General features: G+C 31.3%; 1 protein-coding gene, 1 long non-coding RNA gene and 1 pseudogene across 2 annotated transcripts; 1 reads left to right on the top strand and 2 right to left on the bottom strand.

The window, feature by feature from the left end:
• Positions 1–2935: 2935 nt before the first annotated feature.
• LOC114931854 (BBSome complex member BBS4-like) lies at positions 2936–12682 on the bottom strand. Its single transcript, XM_085481599.1, has 8 exons — positions 12342–12682; positions 11263–11402; positions 5643–5755; positions 5447–5541; positions 4724–4886; positions 3596–3749; positions 3071–3193; positions 2936–2998 (listed from the first exon to the last, which is right to left on the bottom strand). The coding sequence occupies exons 1-8, from the start codon at positions 12427–12429 to the stop codon at positions 2936–2938; spliced, it is 939 nt and encodes a 312-aa protein (XP_085337725.1). The 5' UTR covers positions 12430–12682.
• LOC146723599 (uncharacterized) lies at positions 8018–9109 on the top strand. The gene is made up of 2 exons (XR_014924490.1): positions 8018–8545; positions 8659–9109. It is a non-coding gene; the product is annotated as an uncharacterized LOC146723599 (long non-coding RNA).
• A 7371-nt stretch (positions 12683–20053) lies between the features above and the next one.
• On the bottom strand, positions 20054–21123 carry LOC146723600 (uncharacterized; annotated as a pseudogene).
• Between the last annotated feature and the right edge of the window lie 1382 nt (positions 21124–22505).

Consider the following 22505-nt stretch of genomic DNA (forward strand, 5'->3'; position numbering starts at 1 on the left):
CAATGGATAATTTTTAATACAATTCTACATGGGTTTGCAATGGTTAATTTTTTATAGGATTCTACATGGGTTTGCAATAGGATAGGATTCTACATGGGTTTGCAATGGATAATTTTTGTTAATGGCGTGCCCTTAACTGGTCGCCTTTTTTTACCTTTTTTTAAAGGTGAGTTTTTAGAGATTATATCATTCATTTTTGTATATTTTTATGACCGGAATAGAACAATTATTAAACATGTTTATCTAAACTTCTTTGCTTAAAATAATGTGTACAATCATATTCTAGAATCCTGATCATTCCTCCTAAAGCACCCTATTTATATAAATTTACCCATATGTGTGTATGTGTGTGTGTGTGTGTGTACTAATGTCGAGCATTTTTTATACATTTTCTATTAAATTTAGATAAAAGTTGCAGGATTTCGAAAAAGAAAAAGTTGACACAGACTTTTTCCTAAACGGCGATTTTCAAGGTTATTTAAAGGTCACTTATATTTTCAAAATAGAATTACCTTAATTTTTCTCATATAAATCGATTCCTCGCAATATTTACTATAAAAAGTTGTAAAGGTATAATTTTTACATAATCTTACATAAACTTTGAAATATTACAAATATTTTATTTTATGAAATATTTCAGTTTATGTAAAATTATGTTAACTATCTTTTAAATTATTCACTTTTAGCCATCTTACCCTTACAACCTTTTATAGTAAATATTGCAACAAATTGGTTTATATATATAATATATATATATAACATCAGTTATTATTAATTGATGTTTACATTTATTTTTAGACTTACTAGAGCTCAAATGCTCCACATTTTTTGCAAAAACTGTTTATTCTACAGATTTCAAATATGCTTTTAAATGATGATTGAATATTTCCTTTTTTTAATTATTTTTATTATTATTTTTCAATCTCAATCAACTTTTATAACTTTATGCCAGCACGATACAAATACATGTGTCTTTATTTTTTTTATTATTTTCATTATTATTTTTCAATCTCAATCAACTTCTATAACCTTATGCCAGCAGGATACAAATACATGTATGTCTTTATTATTGTATCAACTCTTGTCTTTTCCATGTAACCATGTCTTCATAGTTTGAATTATCCCTTCATCTTCTCAATCTTTCGCAGAGATTTAATTAATTAAATACACTTCACACGAAATAAAGTTTGCTGGAAGATATACAGCAAACGATAACTGTAAAAACATGATTACGTGGAAAGAACAAGAGTTGGTACAGTAAAGGCAAGTAAGTAAGTACATGTAATGTATCGTATTGGCATAACGCTATATCCGTGGAGCAGATAATGTGGCTGTAGAGGTAGTCTGCAGTGCAGCTAATGTGGACGTAGATGTTGATTGAGATAATTGTCTAATATAAAATAGAATTTAAAAATTTAGTTTAAAAAGCTGTTGCATATATAAATAAAGTTTATTTTTTCTAAATTTGGAATATGTTTAATTAATTAATTTTTTAAGTCTATGTTTAATAAATTTTTTAAGTCTGTATTCAATAATTTTATTCATTTGATAAATACATGTATGTCTTTATTTTAATATGTTTAATATAATTAGAAATTCATTATTAATTAGATATGTAAACTATAAATTCATATATAATATTTGAAAATATATGTGAATATTTAAATTTTTATCTTCTCCTTCCTCTCCTTCAATCTCTTTAATATCAATAGGTGTATGTGTGTACACGCGCGCACATTTGTACGTATTTATTTAATTATTGGATAGTTGAGAGTACTTAATTGATAAAAAATTATGACAATAATAATCCTTGTTTTTTTTCTTATTATTTACTCAGATTTTTTTGTCTATCTTATAAGATAAACACTTTAGAGATTGAATATTTCAAGTAAACTAATTGTAAGTAAATTTCACATTAATGCATATAGATGTTTAATCATGAATGTACTAAATAAGTACACAAGACGAACAGTGAGTGAGTGAGTGAGAATGAGAGAGTGTGTGTGTGTGTGCGTGTGTGTGTGAGAAAGAGAGAGAGAGAGAGAGAGAGAGAGAGAGAGAGAGAGAGAGAGAGAGAGAGAGAGAGAGTTAGCCAACATAACCCCGCACGCTGCCGATCATGAATGTACTAAATAAGTACACAAGACGAACAGTGAGTGAGTGAGTGAGAATGAGAGAGTGTGTGTGTGTGCGTGTGTGTGTGAGAAAGAGAGAGAGAGAGAGAGAGAGAGAGAGAGAGAGAGAGAGAGAGAGAGAGAGAGAGAGAGTTAGCCAACATAACCCCGCACGCTGCCGATATGGCGGAGCGCCACTATCGCCATCTGTTGTAAAACGTGCGAGATGGACAAAATTACCACTACATGCATCTTGCATGTGTTGTGTACGTGTGATATATGTGTGCGCATGTGTTGTATACGTGTGAATACGTGTAGCACGATACTACTCTGTATGCGTGGTCGATGATGATAATGATGATGATAATGATGATGATAATGATGATAATGATGACGGGGACGTTTCTTAATAGAAATTTTTCATATTTCGACTTTGCATTTATATATCTCTGCTTACAAATCACGTAGAGCAGAAATAAAGACACTTTTATTATATAATTCGAACTCAATCTATCGATTACGTCTAGTATAAACTCGATTGCTTCAGCCATTATTGAGGATTCGAAATATTATAAAGACTCAAATGTCCGACTCGCGTTAAGATACACGGTGTCTCCGCTACGCCCTTAACTGGTCGCGAGACACTACCGTGTCTCTTGATTACAAATTTGCTTATACTGAAAATAAGGGATGCTCAAGGAAAACCCCAAAAGAAAAAAAAGAAAAATAGATAAAATATTTTCTCAGAATAAAATAATAATTCAGTATAAATTATCTATAGCGAAACTTATTTATAAATCAACCTCTAATATATATTAATCCTATAAAGTTTTCTTCTTTTTCTCCATTGATAATTTAGCATTATTATTACAAATTTGCTTATACTGAAAATAAAGGATATTCGAGGAAAACCCAAAAAGAAAAAGAAGAAAGAAAAATAGATAAATGTTACTTACAGCGACATATTTCTGTTTTGCGTAGAGACACATCCCGATGTTATTCCAAAGGGCCGCGGACTCCGGAATGATTTGCGCTGCTATTTTATACTTGGACAAAGCCACATCGTATTCTCGATGATTCTGGAAAATACGATATGCTGTTCAGTAGAGCGAGAGAAGAAGCAAATTTCGCACGCAAGGAAACGTAATTAAATCTCCACTTAATAAATGTGATATACGCTTTTCAGAGAGAAAGAGAGAGAGAGAGAGAGAAGAGCCACTTGCATTAGCATAGCAAAGTATAGTGTAATAATACTCCGTAACAATCGCGTTTTAATGAAATAAAACTTTCATTTAAGAAAATGAAAGAAAGGAGGGATTTGGAAGAATTAAAAATTTTAATTTGAAAAAACAATTGAAACAAGTAGGTATATAAATGCGAATCGATCGATCCAAACTCGCTTGCTTGATAAAAATAGAACAAAAATATGAAAGAAAAAATATGAAGAAAATATCTGTTTTTTTTTTAAATAATTTACGTACCTGCATTATGTAAGCCATGGGCACAATCGCCTTAACGCAATTAGGCGAATAGGCTAATGCTACTCCAAATTGCTGAAACGCTCGTTGCGTATCTCCAATTTTAAGATACAGGAGACCCAATTCCGTCGCAGCATCGATACTCTCGGGATTTGCGCTGACAAGCGTGAGGAAAGCAAGAGAGATTAATATATCGAGTCAACAGAGGTATTAAAGAAATATATACTTACACGAGAGAAAATGGGAAACATATTTTTTTTAAATATAATACATATATTTATATAGGATTCAAATTCCTTAGTTTTCCAAATTTTCTTTCTTTCATAATTGTCGCAATAACATCGCGTTTGGCTCTATTGGTCGAGAGGAATCAAGTGGAGATTGTGGTTATAATACATATATGTATATTATTAGTTAATGTGTTTTTTAATTAAGTGATTAAAAATTAAATCCTCTCTTATTATTTTGTACATAAAAGTTTATTGAAGTGTAAGATATGTAAGAAAAAAAATGAACATTTTATAAAATATATTTCATAGTTTGTGTAAAAATATATAGATAAAAAATATATAAAAAAGGACAAAATTTCTTAAATTATTCACATTTTGACCATCTTATCCTTTTCATGTCAATTATTGCAAGGAATCGAGTTATATAAAAAAAATTGGGATGGTTCCATGTAAAAAAATTAGATTGACCTTTAAACGACCTTAGTTAAAATTCAATATTATATATCAACTTTTTCCCTCTTGAAATCTTTCAACTTTTTGTATGAATTATTACCTCGTTACAGTCATAGTTTTAGCAATATTTGAGTATATTAATTTAAATGAAACACCATGTATGCATATATATATATTAATCCTGTATACAAAGTGTCCCGGGATAATCGAATTTGTCAGTTAAATCCCAGAACATCCTTTATAAATTAGGAAAATGATAAAAACGATCAAAAATAGCTATATAATGAATAAATAATAAATAATAATAAATAATAAAAAATGATAATAAATAATAATAAATAATAATAAATGATAATAAATATATATATATACTGTTGACTCTCAATCGAATCCATAATTACTTCGAAACAGCATTTCTAATATATGGCTTGTTGATGATGTTACTTACTTCAAAGCTGCCGTATAAGCATTTCTGGCTTCTGGAATCATATCGTCCAAGAGATAAAGTCTCGCGAGAGCAAGATTGGGCAACTCATTTTTCGTCAATTCGGTTGACCTCTTGAAATATTTCTTTCCCTCTTGTAATTGATTCATTTTTACGTAAGCTTCACCTAAACAATATACATATATAAGTAAATGTTCGACAAAAACAAAGCATTATATTAGTATACTTTTTTATATATTTTATATATTTTTAATTCTTTTTTATTTTTAAAACTTATATTTTTTAAATATCTTTAATTTGACAATCTTAAGAATATATAATTTGGCTCTCGAAATAAATACAATATATATATTTGTATGTATATCGGCTGTATCAACGAAAAAATAATTTTCATTAACGCAAAAAACATCGCGTTAGGCTCTACAGCCGATATACATGCACATATATACATTTGTATCTTTAATTTTAATTATATTTTAGTTATATAAATTTTTGTATGGTAACAACAAATAAAAAACATACATATGTGTGTGTGAAAAATTGTATAAAGAAATATGTGCTAATTATTATTAACTAAAGAAAATTTAAATGCACTATGTCGTTAATAAAGTAGTATCTCCCCTAACTTTCTGATTTTCTAAAGTGCATTTCTCGAGAAGTTTGCAACTCGACTAACGCGAGGTGTATCGTGCTGTAAAGTGAGTTATATACGAAACTGAAACTTGCCAAGACCGTAATATATTTCCCAATCCGGTACAGCGGATATCTTCTCAGCTTCCGTGTAAGCATCTATCGCGCGCCTATGACTTCCTATTATTAATCTAAAAAATAGCGCAAAGTTATGTTATTATGATTATTTATATTGTGTATCTCGAAATATGAAGATCCTTGATGATACAAAATCTTTCTTCAATATACTTACAATGATTTTGCTATCTGTTTAATGTTATCCACGTTTGTCGAATTCACATGGTACGCGGTTTGAAAGCAATCCAATGAATCTTGAATTTTGCCTTCCTTTCTGAGAATTAAACCCTACAAAAAAAAACGACTTTGGTACGTGTCATATATTATTGTTACATACGACCCAGATCATAGATTGACATCATTAAACGTCAAAATAATGTCAAAATAATATAGATTTTATTGACTTTGATATATAAAATAAATAACATTTATTTGATCCCCGCATTAGACGTCGATGACGTCATTAGACGTCAAAAAGACGTCATTAATGATATTAGTTTGCTTAGGAAAAGGAAGAGAGAAAAAAATGTAGTAATTTACATTAAGGTTGATCTCAAAGATTTTATTGTTTTTTTTTATCTCTTTATTAGACATCAATGACGTCATTAGACGTCATTTTGACGTTTAATGACGTCAGGTTGCTACTTGGAGAACGTGAGAGAGAAAAGAAAATATAGTAAATTTACATTAAAGTCGACTTCACAGATTTTATTACTCTTAATATGTAAAATATATAACATTTTTTGATTCCCTTGGGGTTATAAAGGTGCTTTTTTGCATAAGGAGCATGCCCGAACCTTTTACAATATCACTTTAACTTCTTATAACTTGCCCATAAGCGACTTCATAACTATAATCTCTTTGTTCTTTTCTTTCCCATCTCTCTTTTTTTTCTCCTCTTCTTATCCCATCTTTTCATTCCTCTTTTCTTTCTTTCATAAATCCTTTTCTAAAAATAAATTCCCAATTATTAATGACAATCGGCACTAGTATTTAAATATGAGTTTTGGAAATAATCGACCAAATTAACAAGTAATAATCGTTTATTATATTTCACGGCGTTTCGACCATATGGTTATGGTCTTTTTCAAGTGAGAAAATAAATGTAGTAATAATTAATTCATCATACAGCAATAATCCATATCAATTTTCAGTGAAATATACAAGTCAAAATTAAAATTAAATTAAAATGGTGAGACAGCCATAATAACATATCCCTACAAAGGGGATCGTCAGATTTAAAAACTTTTTTAAAAACTTTTTATGAGATATATATAAGATATTTAAGATCGAACCGGATTTGACCTGGGACCTTTCGCCTAATAGTCCACGATTTTCCACGCGAGGTTATATGTCCCCCTGATTTTGATTAATATTCAAGGACATATCAAGGACACTGCCCTGAGCACATGTTCAAAAGATTTTAACTGTTGCTTGTAGTTTTTATTAGAAAAGTTATAGACAAAATAAACAAGAATAGAATCTAATTTGCTGATGTTTATTATAAGGTTTTGGAAAGCTCTTTGAAGACTAATTGTAAGAATAAGTACATAAATATAGAAATACAATATGCATGTATATGGTATATCCTGTATAAACGCAGAAAGTTTTTTCATAAAATATTAAAAATATAATTAATACTGCCAAATCTGCAATTGTGCAGATATGATAATTGTATAGTTAATATTCTAGCACAGAAATGTCGTAGACATAAAAAGAAAAAAAAAAGCATTTTTACAAACAATAACAGTAATTTTATTTTTTAGAGGTAAATATCAATAACTAATTATTTATTTGCAAAAATAGAAACTTTGTTTTTCTAATCTTGATTTTCTAACTAATTATTTATTTGCAAAAATAGAAATTTTGTTTTTCTGACTTCAGATTCGGATTCAGCGAATCAAATTACATTAAAAATAATTTTTGTACTTTATTTGTAATTAAGGAAATAGTAAAGATTTGAATAGGAAAATACATATCATTTTTTATATAACTGACAAAACCAAGGTCATTATTTAATATTTTTCAAAATCGCCACACGGCATAAAAAACTAGATGCTTCAAGCTAAATTTTGGTACCTTGAAAATTAAATTTACTTCAATACAATTTTATTTGTTATTATGATTATTTATATCGTGTATCTCGAAATACATCCCCGGGGCGAGGGGTGGCCGATTTGACGTGGAATGACTCATATTTAGTGTATATTATGTATATATATATATACAGAGTGAGCCATTTTAATTAACGCACGTAAATATCATATAATAAACAAGATGGAAAAAAATGTTTCCAACAAAAGTTTTTTGACTATGAGAGGAACATAAAATGGTGTTATTGATTTGACCTTGTATAATTATTTAAAGGTCACGTAAAGGTCACCTTCAATTTTTTAAACAGAACCTGCTATTTTTTATTACATATTCTTATAGTTTATCTAAAGAGCTTTCCAAAACCTTATAATAAAGTGTTGTTTGATGAAGTACTTTTCAAATTATAAAAGTTTAAAGTTTTTAAAATTTTTTGGCATAAAATGTAAAATATCTAAATAATCTTAACAAATTTATTAAAGTCCACAAGGACAAAAACGTGCATAACAATAATAATAATGTTGTCTACAAAATTAATTGTAAGGATTGTGAAGCTTCGTATGTTGGGCAAACCAAAAGAAAATTACGCACTAGACTAAAAGAGCATATGAATAATATTAAATTTGATTCCTCCAAGCATTCTGTGGTCTCTGAACATATTATAAATAAAAAACATGCTTTTGATTGGGATAACGTTAAAATACTTGATATTGAATCTAATTATTATAAAAGACTTATCTCGGAAATGATACACATCAAGGAACAAAGGCATGGTATAAATAATAACACAGACACCGAATTGCTTAACAACGCGTATTTCGACATTCTAGAAGAAATATCGAATTTTTAGACTTATGTAAATGTTTATTTTGTGAGATCTGACACCTATTTATTCGACTTTTTAAAAGACTAGACAACAGTCAAGTACTAACAATAAGGCCAACAACAATTAGAAGCATCGTCATCTCAAGTTATTCGGAACAATTTGTAAGCATAAAGGTTCAATATTTTAGTATTTAGTTTAATTTGTAATTTTTAATTTTTTTACATACACATTAGTGGAATCCTATTTTACAATTGAATAAATTCTCTAAATTCAGTTAACAAATATCAAATAATTTGGAGAAGATGGACATAATCATTGCCAGATCGAGGGACTTTCGTCAAATAACGATAAGTGGTTCGTTTGGAGCAATGTATAAGTGTCACTCCGAGTTTTTATTAATAATTCTAAAATATTTTATGAATAACCGGACGAATCATTCTGCTTCTAATTGGGTTCTTACTTTGTTGAACTATTTTAATGGTTTCAATTCATTGTAAATATATTTTGCGTTTTAACTATGACTTAACTATATAACTTATATTGACTATGTATTGCGGATTTTTTTATTAGAACTTTATGTATGTATTTATTTATTATGGGTATTTATTATCATTATTTTTTTGCGCACTGAAGAGGAGCAAGTAGAGCTCGAAACGTTTGTGTAATTATTATGTCAAATTAAGAATTTTCTTCTAAATAATAAAATAATTTCGTATTGCTCGTTACACATGGCCTTAATTTAATAATTTATCATTGTAAAATATCTTGTAAAATGTTCAGTTTAAATCAATGACATCATCTTATGTCCCCCTCATAGTCAAGAAAACTTGTTTGAAACATTTTCTTCCATCTTGCTTACTATACGAGATATTTACGTGCATTGATATGACTCACGATGTATATATATATATATATATATATATATATATATATATATACACGCATGCACGCACGCACACACACATATATGTATGTATTATAAAATTAAAGTCATTTCTAATTTTAAATTAAAATTAAGTTTGATTTAGAATTTTTTTGGGATGGAGGTGCAGATGGTGTGTCACGCTTTTATTTTATAATGCATATACGCACTGAATACATAACTCATAAAGAATTATCACAATTTAAACAAAAGTACATATATATAAACATGCACTACAAGTAACCTAGCTACGAAAACGTGTATAAATATACAACATGTACACAGTACAAATATAGCATATAATGAACGCAGTATAATATGTTCTATGTATTTAACACATTTCACCAAATATATTCCTTCTTAAACGTATATATATATGGTGTCAGAAATAAATTACGTTCTATTTATTAAACTTTTATTTTGTTTATTAACACTTTGTACTACGAGCGATGATTAAAATCTTTTGAAAATTATTCGAAATCATACCCTTATCCCAAGAAGAACAGAAAAATCAAAATGATATTAATTTGACTAAATTTATGTCATTTTTTTGGTCATGGAAATCTCGATCTCGAAGATGACTAACAAATGACTTTTTATATTGACTTTTGTTGACCTTTTTAATTTTTAGACAATGCGATGTACGTTTCTCGACTGTGTATATACAATGTTTATTATTATGAATTATAGGTTAACGTTTTTTATATTCAGATATTATTGCAGTTCGTAGAAGAGTTCGAGTTATTGTATTAAAAACTAAATTGTTGATTAAAATATTTATTATTTTAAGCGGCTTACGTCTTAAATTTGCATCTCAATTATTTTTAATACAAAATATTATTTTTTTACCATTGTGAACATCACGATAACATCAAAATTTTATGCAATTTGATGAACTAAAATGACCATATTTTGACGTCAATTTGACATCATTTTGACATTTCTGTTCTCTTCCCTACCCAAGTAGAACAGAAAATCAAAATAATATCATTTTGACGTCATTGATCAAATTTGATCAAGATGATGTAAAAGTGACAATATTTTGACGTCATCTTGACCAAATTTGAACTCCAAATTTGATCAATGACGTCAAAATGATATTATTTTGATTTTTTGTTCTACTTGGGTATAAGCGCATGATATTATTTAATATTTAAGCAATATTCTAGGCGTATTTTTAGAATATTTAATATTCTAAGAATACGCCTAGAATATTAAATAATATCATGCGTGTATAGGGAAATAAAAATTCGATCTTTCGTTTAATGACGTCATTTTGACGTTTATACGTCATTATCAGTTTGCTATTGGGATATATTATATCAAGATCATCATTGAAATATATATATATATATATATATATATATATATATGGTTGATTCTATAATATAAATAATTATCAAAAATTCGTCATTGTTTTGAAAAAAAAATTCATTTGAATTTTACGAAATAAGCTCCCTTTGATATATAATAATCGTTCATCAAACAATTCGGTAAAAACTTGTGATTTATACCGCCATATGTAACAAGTGTGGCATATAGACAGGGTGATTCAGAACGAGAGTTGTAACAAATTTTGATAGATGGTTTGGAAGTAAATGTCATATTTTGAATAATAAATATCATTACTGAACGTATATGTATATACATACATGGTCCTATATTTTTAATACTTTAGGTAGTTATAAAAGTTTTGAAATGTTCAATTGTGTTGGCAAGAGGATGAGTAGTAACCCTAATCTTTTCGAGAAATAAAAAAAATCAAGAGCATGTGTAAACGTCATTTATTTACAACTCAATTTTTGATAATAAATGCTCAAAATGTGCTTGATTGCTTCTATTGTCCCGATATGAATCGAGAAATTCTCTTGCTCTGAATCACCCTATATAATATTCATCCTAATTTTCTCTGTATATATCTCTGTATATCGATTATCGTCGATATATCGATTTTACCTTCAAATAACTGGCGTATTCGTGACCATCCGATTTTATTAGTTCTTGTTCGATGAGTAGTTTGCAAGCGCCGTACTCGTGTCTCGTGTAATATCGATGTAATAACCAATTTCGACTCTCTATAGCTGCTATATCCGGAGCTGGGTGTTTACCAAAACGACAAAATAACAGCGGTAAGAAGATAATAATGATATTTTTATATTTCACACAATACACATATATACATATATTATTCTAAAAATTGGTCGGAGAGATATTCGAGCTTTTGAGTAAGATAAAAAATTAAATACCTGTATACCGGGTGATTCATTAATTTTAATCGCCCCAAACAAAAATGTCGAAAATTATGAAAGATATAAAAAATGTTTCAAACAAAAGTTTTTTGACTTCGAGGAGGACATAAGATGGTGATTTGACCTTGTATAATTATTTGAAGGTCACGTGAAGATCAACTTCAATTTCTTAAATGAAACCTACTATTTTTCATCATATATTCTTGTAGCTTATCGCGAGAGCTTTCCAAAACACTACAATAAAGTATTTTTTTCTTAAGTACTTTCTAGTTATTATTATATAAGGTTTGAAATTAACAATTTTTTGACATAAAATGTAAATTTCGGTAATCATAATGAACGGCTCTCGAGATAAGCTACAAGAATACGCAATGAAAAATAGTATATATAATATATATAATAGGTTACCATTTAAAAAATTGAAGGTGACCTTATATGACCTTGAAATAATTATACAAGGTCAAACTAATGACACCATATCTTGCGTCTCTCTCAAAGTCAAAAAAACTTTTGTTTAAAACATTTTTTATATCTTTCATAGTTTTCGAAATATTTGTTTAGGACAATTAAAATGAATCACCCTGTATAATGCGCACACACACACACACACACACACACACACACACACACACACACACACACACACACACACACACACACACACACACACACACACACACACACACACACACACACACACACACACACACACACACACACACACATATATATATATATATATATATATAATACTTTCAATACTAACAAAATGTTGGTTTATGATACCTCTTTTGCTTCTGTCATTTCTCGTTCGTTGTACAATGTTCGTTGTATTCTCCTGTAAACGACCGTTGCTGAGAACATCATTTGCCATTATTTTCTTGCAATAATTTAACTTTAATAATTAATATAACTGTAGTTTTTGTTTTTGTTCGACCACACTTTTTTTATTTTGCTTGCACTTTAACGACTTTTCAATGTTTTTCGAAGAAAAGAGTATTGTTGTCGCGTTTCTATCGTCATGGTAACCTGGATATATGTTTCAAGAATATTAGTCCCTAGTTATTCACATATCGTAATGTAAGATATCAAATGACGTTACTGACAATAAGTGCCATTTAAATTTAAATGATACAATCATCAACACAACTCGATTTAACGACAATAAAATTATCATCAGATTATAAAATCGACAGATTATAAATCAATAGATTATAAAATCGACAATAAAATTTTTTAAGATATATATAATGTTTAATAATAATATTAATATTAATTTCATAAAATAATTATTAATATTAACATGAATTAATTATAATATTAATTTAATAAAATATTATTATTAAAATTAATTGATGCAAATTAATAATAATTATATTATATTTAATAATATTTAATTTTCAATATTTTAAATAATTTATTTACAATAATATATTTAATTTAATAATTATTTAATATATTTAATTTAAAAATTATTATTAAAATTATATGCTTTTTTTTCATTATACAATGATATATTGTAAATAATTAATAAGTAAGTATAAAAAGGAGACAAAAAGATAAAAAATTCATATTTAAAAAACGTAAACAATAAACAAATTGATATATGCATATTTCAGATAGCAACAGTAATTATTTTGACGTATAATTTGACTACTTTTGCTAGCTGAGCTTTCTGAAATATTTGATTTGCTTACTGTTTATTTCACAATCGATCCATGAGAATACCTGACTGTGATTGGCTGAGGTTTTACTAACCAATCAGAATCACTAGTAATTTTCAATGCTGATAACTTAATTTTTTTTCAAATACGTTATATTTATAGTACACTAAATCGCTGTTCTTTTTAATTGTTTGCGTTTTCTCTCCACTCTTTACTTTCTGCTTCTTCGTTCTGTGTTTTTTTCTCTCTTTAAGAAATATATGTATATTTATTTTGTGTATATGTATATTTATATTTATTTCAAATGTTAAAAATTCCAGGGAATTTTTTGAACAAATAATTAACCTTATAAATATACATTTATTGCGCATGCGCATTAAAAGCGATTCTCATATCAATTTGGATCAAGAGACACGGTAGTGTCTCGCGACCAGTTAAGGGCGTAGCGGAGACACCGTGTATCTTAATCAAGAGACACGGTAGTGTCTCGCGACCAGTTAAGGGCGTAGCGGAGACACCGTGTATCTTAACGCGAGTCGGACATTTCGAGTCTTTATAATATTTCGAATCCTCAATAATGGCCGAAGCAATCGAGTTTATACTAGACTTAATCGATAGATTGAGTTCGAATTATATAATAAAAGTGTCTTTATTTCTGCTCTACGTGATTTGTAAGCAGAGATATATAAATGCAAAGTCGAAATATGAAAAATTTCTATTAAGAAACGTCCCCGTCATCATTATCATCGACCACGCATACATAGTAGTATCGTGTTACACGTATTCACACGTATACAACACATGCGCACACATATATCACACGTACACAACACATGCAAGATGCATGTAGTGGTAATTTTGTCCATCTCGCACGTTTTACAACAGATGGCGATAGTGGCGCTCCGCCATATCGGCAGCGTGCGGGGTTATGTTGGCTAACTCTCTCTCTCTCTCGCCTCTCTCTCTCTCTCTCTCTCTCTATCTCTCTCTCTCTCTCTCTCTCTCTCTCTCTCTCTCTCTCCTCTCTCTCTCTCTCTCTCTTTCTCACACACACACACACACACACACTCTCTCATTCTCACTCACTCACTCACTGTTCGTCTTGTGTACTTATTTAGTACATTCATGATTAAACATCTATATGCATTAATGTGAAATTTACTTACAATTAGTTTACTTGAAACATTCAATCTCTAAAGTGTTTATCTTATAAGATAGACAAAAAAATCTGAGTAAATAATAAGAAAAAAAAACAAAGGATTATTATTGTCATAATTTTTTATCTATTAAGTACTCTCAACTATCCAAATAATTAAATAAATACGTACAAATGTGCGCGCGTGTACACATACACATATTGATATTAAAGAGATTGAAGGAGAGGAAGGAGAAGATAAAAATTTAAATATTCACATATATTTTCAAATATTATATATGAATTTATAGTTTACATATCTAATTAATAATGAATTTCTAATTATATTAAACATATCAAAATAAAGACATACATGTATTTATCAAATGAATAAAATTATTGAATACAGACTTAAAAAATTTATTAAACATAGACTTAAAAAATTAATTAATTAAACATATTCCAAATTTGGAAAAAATAAACTTTATTTATATATGCAACAGCTTTTTAAACTAAATTTTTAAATTCTATTTTATATTAGACAATTATCTCAATCAACATCTACGTCCACATTAGCTGCACTGCAGACTACCTCTACAGCCACATTATCTGCTCTGCGGATATAGCGTTATGCCAATACGATACATTACATGTACTTACTTACTTGCCTTTACTGTACCAACTCTTGTTCTTTCCACGTAATCATGTTTTTACAGTTATCGTTTGCTGTATATCTTCCAGCAAACTTTATTTCGTGTGAAGTGTATTTAATTAATTAAATCTCTGCGAAAGATTGAGAAGATGAAGGGATAATTCAAACTATGAAGACATGGTTACATGGAAAAGACAAGAGTTGATACAATAATATAAAGACATACATGTATTTGTATCCTGCTGGCATAAGGTTATAGAAGTTGATTGAGATTGAAAAATAATAAAATGAAAATAATAAAAAAAATAAAGACACATGTATTTGTATCGTGCTGGCATAAAGTTATAAAAGTTGATTGAGATTGAAAAATAATAATAAAAATAATCAAAAAGAGGAAATATTCAATCATCATTTAAAAGCATATTTGAAATCTGTAGAATAAACAGTTTTTGCAAAAAATGTGGAGCATTTGAGCTCTAGTAAGTCTAAAAATAAATGTAAACATCAATTAATAATAACTGATGTTATATATATATTATATATATAAACCAATTTGTTGCAATATTCACTATAAAAGGTTGTAAGGGTAAGATGGCTAAAAGTGAATAATTTAAAAGATAGTTAACATAATTTTACATAAACTGAAATATTTCATAGAATAAAATATTTGTAATATTTCGAAGTTTATGTAAGATTATGTAAAAATTATACCTTTACAACTTTTTATAGTAAATATTGCGAGGAATCGATTTATATGAGAAAAATTAAGGTAATTCTATTTTGAAAATATAAGTGACCTTTAAATAACCTTGAAAATCGCCGTTTAGGAAAAAGTCTGTGTCAACTTTTTCTTTTTCGAAATCCTGCAACTTTTATCTAAATTTAATAGAAAATGTATAAAAAATGCTCGACATTAGAACACACACACACACACACATATACACACACACACACACACATATGGGTAAATTTATATAAATAGGGTGCTTTAGGAGGAATGATCAGGATTCTAGGATATGATTGTACACATCATTTTAAGCAAAGAAGTTTAGATAAACATGTTTAATAATTGTTCTATTCCGGTCATAAAAATATACAAAAATGAATGATATAATCTCTAAAAACTCACCTTTAAAAAAAGGTAAAAAAAGGCGACCAGTTAAGGGCACGCCATTAACAAAAATTATCCATTTTTTTTGGTACATTTTCATTTGGCAAAATTTAAATTTTTTCTTATTTTATTTTCACTCTATATATGTCTGAAAACTTAATTTTCCACTGGTAAAAAATTTTTCTACTTTCTTTTGGCGCAATTTTTTTTTTTTATTTCATTATTTTTGTTACGATTTTTACATGGGTTTAAATCGAAAATTTTTCATAAAAATTTCTATTGTACAGGGGTTTTTGAAAATGTAGGATTTAAAAAATTTTTTGAAATGGAAATTTTTAATACAATTCACATGGGTTTGCAATGTTTTAATTTTTCATGGGATTTACATGATTTTGCAAATGGTTAATTTTTCATAGGATTTACATAGGTTTTGCAATGGGTTTTACGATTCTACAGGGTTTGAAGGTTAATTTTTGCCTAGGATTTACATGGGTTTTTTGAAATTGTTTAAATTTTCTTTTTTCTAAGGGGTTTGCAAATGGGATAGGATTCTACATGGGTTTGCAAATGGATAATTTTTTTAATTTGCGTGCCCTTAAAACTGGTCCCCCTTTTTTTTTATTTTTTTTTAAAAGGTGAGTTTTTTAGTTTCCAAATTTTCTTTCTTTTTAATTGTCGCAATAACATCGCGTTTGGCTCTATTGGTCGAGAGGAATGAAGTGTAGAGTGTGGTTTTAAAATTAAAGAGCTGACTTAAAAGTATTCTTATTATAAACATATATCTATTACAATGATATCTATCACAAAACAAGATAAACATATATCTATTACAACGATATCTATCACAAGATAAGATAAACAAATATCTAATACAACGATATCTATTACATAAAAAAGATAAGATAATCAGATATTTATTACTGCAATATCTTTTATCTTCAGCGAACACGTCGAGACATGTTTTCGCGGGGGAGAGAATAAAAAGTGCCCCTTCTCCTTCCCACCATAAGCGGCGGTTCATTATTGTTTATTTTAGGAAGAAATACCAGCACCGATAACCAGCGGCTGCAGGCATTTATAAACAAAACAATAATCTGCGGCTGCTTTATAATCAATTACTACGTTATCTAATTCTACGAATTATCCCCCGGGGAGATGCGCAATCTTTTTTCGAGGAAATTTAAACAAAAGCTGCGAAATCTTCTACTGTTTCTTTGGCGGTACCTAAGCGCCGAAAATCTGCGGCCGCTTCATCAACAAATATTGAACAAGGATTGATAATAATGTGAAAAAGAAAAAGATTCTGAATACGTGTATTAACTTCTATATCAAGGGATATTAATACTTGCAGTTTCAAAGATCAGCAATTAAAATCTTAAACCTTGAAGTAATAATTCTTAATAATTATCAAGACCACTGTCATTCGGTTTGGTAAAGTAATTCTGCATTCTCCGATGGGAGGAGCAAACCACATTTTACGGTATAAAATCCGGCACCCAGCACGGAGTGGCAGTAGTTCCGTTATAGAATTTCAGCAGTAAACCAACAAGCTTCATCAACTGCTACTACTACTAGTTCCGAAGACAACGAGACACAGCCGCCATTTCGGACCGAGGTACCGAAGCTCCTCAGATCTTTAGACTCAGAGGAAAGAACACAGTAGCGAAGTGTACCATAGCAAGGCATATTAAATATTGTTTAACCTTGTGAGTATTTAAAGCAGTTCACATATCCCTAAATAGTAAAGCGTGACGGACACTCATTATATTTAATCATTTTATATTAACTCAATCTTACATTACATTCCGAACTCTGAATTTTGAATATAAACATAAGCTATATATTACTCTGCATTCCCAATATTATTTCGATCTACGAATTGCATCTGCACACATCTGCGTTACAATCGTCGACATATACGATACAATATTTTATCCAATACTATTCAATACTATTTAACCAATATCGCATACTTATTTAACCTATTCTACTTGCAATATAATATATCCATGCATTTTATTGTATTACTGCTTACATATATATGTATATAACCCTGTATCCTATTACCTATTAGCGAATTGAATGACGCTGATTCCCCAGTACACATTAGAAGTTATATCTTGTCAAAAGGTACATTCGAAAGTCATCTCTGAGATGCACGTTTGGTAAAGTGAACGCATTAGCCTTTTAGAGAGGAACCGGAGGACCCGGAATAGCCGAGGAACACCTATCTCTCTATTCTTTTACGCTTTTATTACCTTGCATTTTCCAATAAGTTGCGAATACTTTACCACACCAACTGACAGCAATCTTACATATTAATATTCAATTCATTTTGATAAGTGTACACCATCCTATTATTACCAACAGAATGATACCCTGTCATAAGATAAATTTGTTGCTACGATTCTGAGATGCCCGTTTAGTACGTGAACGTACGCATTAGCCTTTAAGAAAGGACAGAATTCACGAATAACCGTGTAAGTAGTATAATGGCAGGTATGGCCCGTCAAAACAAACCCCCACCACCGACCCGTCTGGCGCCGGGTCTTATCTTATCTTTCCCCCACCACGGCGTCTGGCTTTTCCGAGTGTGGGTGTTAGGGGGAAAGGGTGTGGGGGAAAAAAAATGGCGACTGGCCCCGAAAGGTGGGGATGAGAATTTTTATTTTTTATTTTTTCTGATTTTCTCTGGATTTGAACCGGGACCTCCGTGTTTCCGAGCAGGGTCCTAGTATGTTGAGCTAAACGAGATCTTACTAGTCTAAGGATTAGATGTGGTATTTAAGCTAAAGTTGCGTAGAGTACGGCATGGGGGTTCGGGTATACGTATGGCAAGGATAGCTCGTCGAATCAAATGGTTCGATATCGGACGGGGGTGGGTAAAAACAGTTCGGTATACGTATGGCAAGGATAGCTCGTCGAATCAAATGGTCGATATTAGACGGGGTGGGGTAAAAACATTTTGGCCAAGAAAAGCGTCGTGCGGTCGACCGGTGGCAGGTAGTAGCTGACAATGGCGTAGGGTAATAAAAAGAACACGCAAATATTTGTACAGGCGAGCATTCCGACTCGCGTCACGATAAAAAATAATAATACATCGTCGTAGATTAGAAAGATGTCAGATAAAATTTTATTTTAAAATAACTCGCTGCTTAATGAAGGTAAACAGGAACATGCATGTGGAGGAAATTTCTGGAAAGAGGAAGTGAAAGAAAATTGAACAATAGTTTTAAAAGTACAAATATGGATTATATTTAAAATATTTTACAGAACAAAATTTATTTATTCATACTAAAATTCATATTATATATTGTTATAATTCGCTATTTTTTGTGAGTAAAAATTTTACGAAATAAGTGTATGATTAAACGATCGTTATATTCACAATCTTCGGAAAAAAGAGCGAGAAACTGATTAAGATTATAACCGCTGCACATATAATATAAAAATACACAGCAGTATTGTCCGCAAGTCTTAGAAAAAATTCCTTGTAATTGTTGAATATTCCAACGATGGATGATGGAGTTTCGTCGAAGTCGGATGAGAAATCCTGGATACAAGGGGGGCAATCCGTAGCTGTCGAAATAAGTGGCTGTACCGTGTTCATCGAGGTAGAAGGCGATCCAATGTTCTCCAGGTCGATCGTGATTGTCGGTGTTAGCGACGATAGCCGTCGACCTCGTCCACACCCTCGGAACTCTGTCGGCTGCATAGACTCCAACATGTCTGGCATCGAGATGATGCAATGCTTGTAGAATTTCGCGAGAGTTCATTTTTTTTTTGTCCCGAATACGAACGAGTGTACGGTATTATTTGAACAATACCGGTTTTTACCTCTTTCGATAATGCGTCTTCTTCTATCTTGAGTTGTTTTGAGAGGTTTTCAATGTCAGTTTGCGTCGAGATGGAAATTGTTTCGTTCTTGTCGTCAACGTCGATGACGATTCAGAAATCACAAATCTCTCTTCTTCTTCTTTTTCAATCTGCTGTTCGTTGCTTTGCTGATTTTTTCCTCTATTTGTATTTTAGTTATATTCTCATTTACATCGCAAGAAACGGCGGTTTCGTATTTATCGTCGCTATCGTCGAAAGTAATTTCCCAACTTTCGTCAGAACTACAAGTAGCTTCAGTAGAGGTTGAAACGTTCTCGCAATTATTTTGCGCACTTAGCCAGCATTTTAATTTATAAGCATTGTATAACGCGCAATGAAAGGTTCCAAATTTTCGAATCCCGTGATGACCGCAATATTGTACGATATCCTCCTCATCCGGTAGATTTTTAAATGCTGGTGAGGTACCCTCCAAATTATTTATATCTCTGGAAAGTAAATTCCTCAAGTAGTTTGCTTTTTCGTTACCTCTGACGTAAATGCAGCGCGCGTGTCTTGCAATTTCGCGGAGATACGAGGTAAAATATTCGGATTAACTGAGCCGTCGAACCACTCGATGCCGTGATAATTTCGTGAGAGCCAATTGTTTTCTCGTCTTGCTTTTGCGGGTAATTTTCCAAACGCGTATGGTGGCATCATAATCCAGTGCTCGACAATCGGAGTATCGATCGCGACAACGGCGACTTCCTTCGCGATAAATTATTGGCTTCATCGCGGAAACCTTGTATGTCGACGACTATGTCCATATTGTGAGATTTTCGTTGATGAGGTACAAGCTCTTAGCGAAACGTGCGCGTTTGGTTGTGTCTCGTACAAAACTGAATTTATTCTAGCGCGTTACATAGTTTCCACTCCGTGAAAAGTGTCATCGAAATTTCCAAAGGAAGAGGAGGGGGAAAATTTTCTAATCGCGTATTACATTACGGTGTATGAATACATGTTGGTGAACGAGTGTTAAAAGCTAACCGGAAAAATCGACGATAACTTGACGCGATGCATCGATTTCTATGACATTATCGAATTCGGCGTAAACGATACAATTAATTGTTTCGGTGAGCGCCTTCTCGAATCTCGCTTCTAACCGTAGACTTCCGTGTTTCACGAGATTCCAATGACCGGCCCCAATTAGCGGATAGATCGGGTGTAAGATCAAAAGCGAATAACGTATATCCCCGAGAATAATCATCTCTACTTATAGAATTTCCCTCGTTCAAAAAATGGATACCCGTCCCTGAGAAGAGCGTATGATAAGCTTCGATGTAAAGCGGTTCGCGAGACGAGAAAACCGGTTGTAACGGTCTACTGGGTATTTGTGTACCGTCGACGTATAGCGAGAAGAAATTTATTCCGTAATTTTGGAAATTAAACGGATTCAATTTTCTGTCACCGTTAAACGCTTTATTATCGACGATACCTACTATTATTCGTTTCGGCAATTGTCCCGTATTACATTATCTAACGATTCACCCACAACCCCGCTGTGAATCGTGAATGTTTAATTTCAACTCTCGTAAGCGGATACTTGGCGGTAACTTTGCTCAGCATTCTAGCATGCGCTAGTAATACTCCGGAGCTTATTTCGCTCTTCTCACCATTAGACTTGCATCGAGTATACGAATTTTCGACGTGCAATTAGTTTCTATAAAACAAAACGTATCTTTCGAACGCACGAGTCTCAACCGCACCTCGACGCCATTAATTAAGAATTTATCCTGATTGAAAACGTCGCAATGGAGGTGACCTATAAGATCTAGCGGCGCCCTCCGCGTATGTAACGAGCTCGTCTCGCTATAGCGGTATTGCCTTCCGCTCCTGCCGTATCGTCCATGTGTCCGGGTGTATCCGCATCCCATAAGCACGAGGTTAGATGGGAAGTTTTTGCGGGCGATGAATAATTTAACAACGCTTCGATGTACGCGCGGTACGCATAAGCGTTGTTGGAGGCGACACGAGCTTTTGATTGAAATACACGTCGATTTGATTGAAGATGGAATGAAGAAAATGATTTACGGGGCCCACGTTGACGCCTGATCCGGCGGCGAGACCGGGTAGCGGCTCGGTTTCTACGCGTACCCGAAGACTTAGTAACGTGTGTGTGAGATCTAAATATTCTTCTCCGTGACCCGGGGATGACGAATTCTAGCGGGGAGTCGTCCCGAAAGCGAGGTCACGGGTTTGTAATGAATCCATTGCGAACTTTCGATGCTAGTTTGCGTGGGCGGAAAGAGAAAGATCGAGCTCGCTCTTTAAACACTCGCTCGAGTGTGTGTGAAGAAATGACATTCTTTTCTATCGTCGCCCGCTTTACCAGCGTTATTGTCACGGACAAGCGTATTTAGAAATAATGGTGATTATGAAAATATATCGTTACTGTGCGCTTTTACCGCTACTAGCTTTACGCCGTTTCGCGGACGATTTGAGCCTTTTTACAGTCGAGCGATTTTTCCTCGTATTATTTTTAGTTTTTTTTGTATTTGTTCTTTTTTTCCACGAG

The sequence above is a fragment of the Nylanderia fulva genome, unplaced genomic scaffold (genome assembly GCF_048542155.1).
Source record: "Nylanderia fulva isolate GAGA-0341 unplaced genomic scaffold, ASM4854215v1 Scaffold183, whole genome shotgun sequence".
Classification (NCBI taxonomy): domain Eukaryota; kingdom Metazoa; phylum Arthropoda; class Insecta; order Hymenoptera; family Formicidae; genus Nylanderia; species Nylanderia fulva.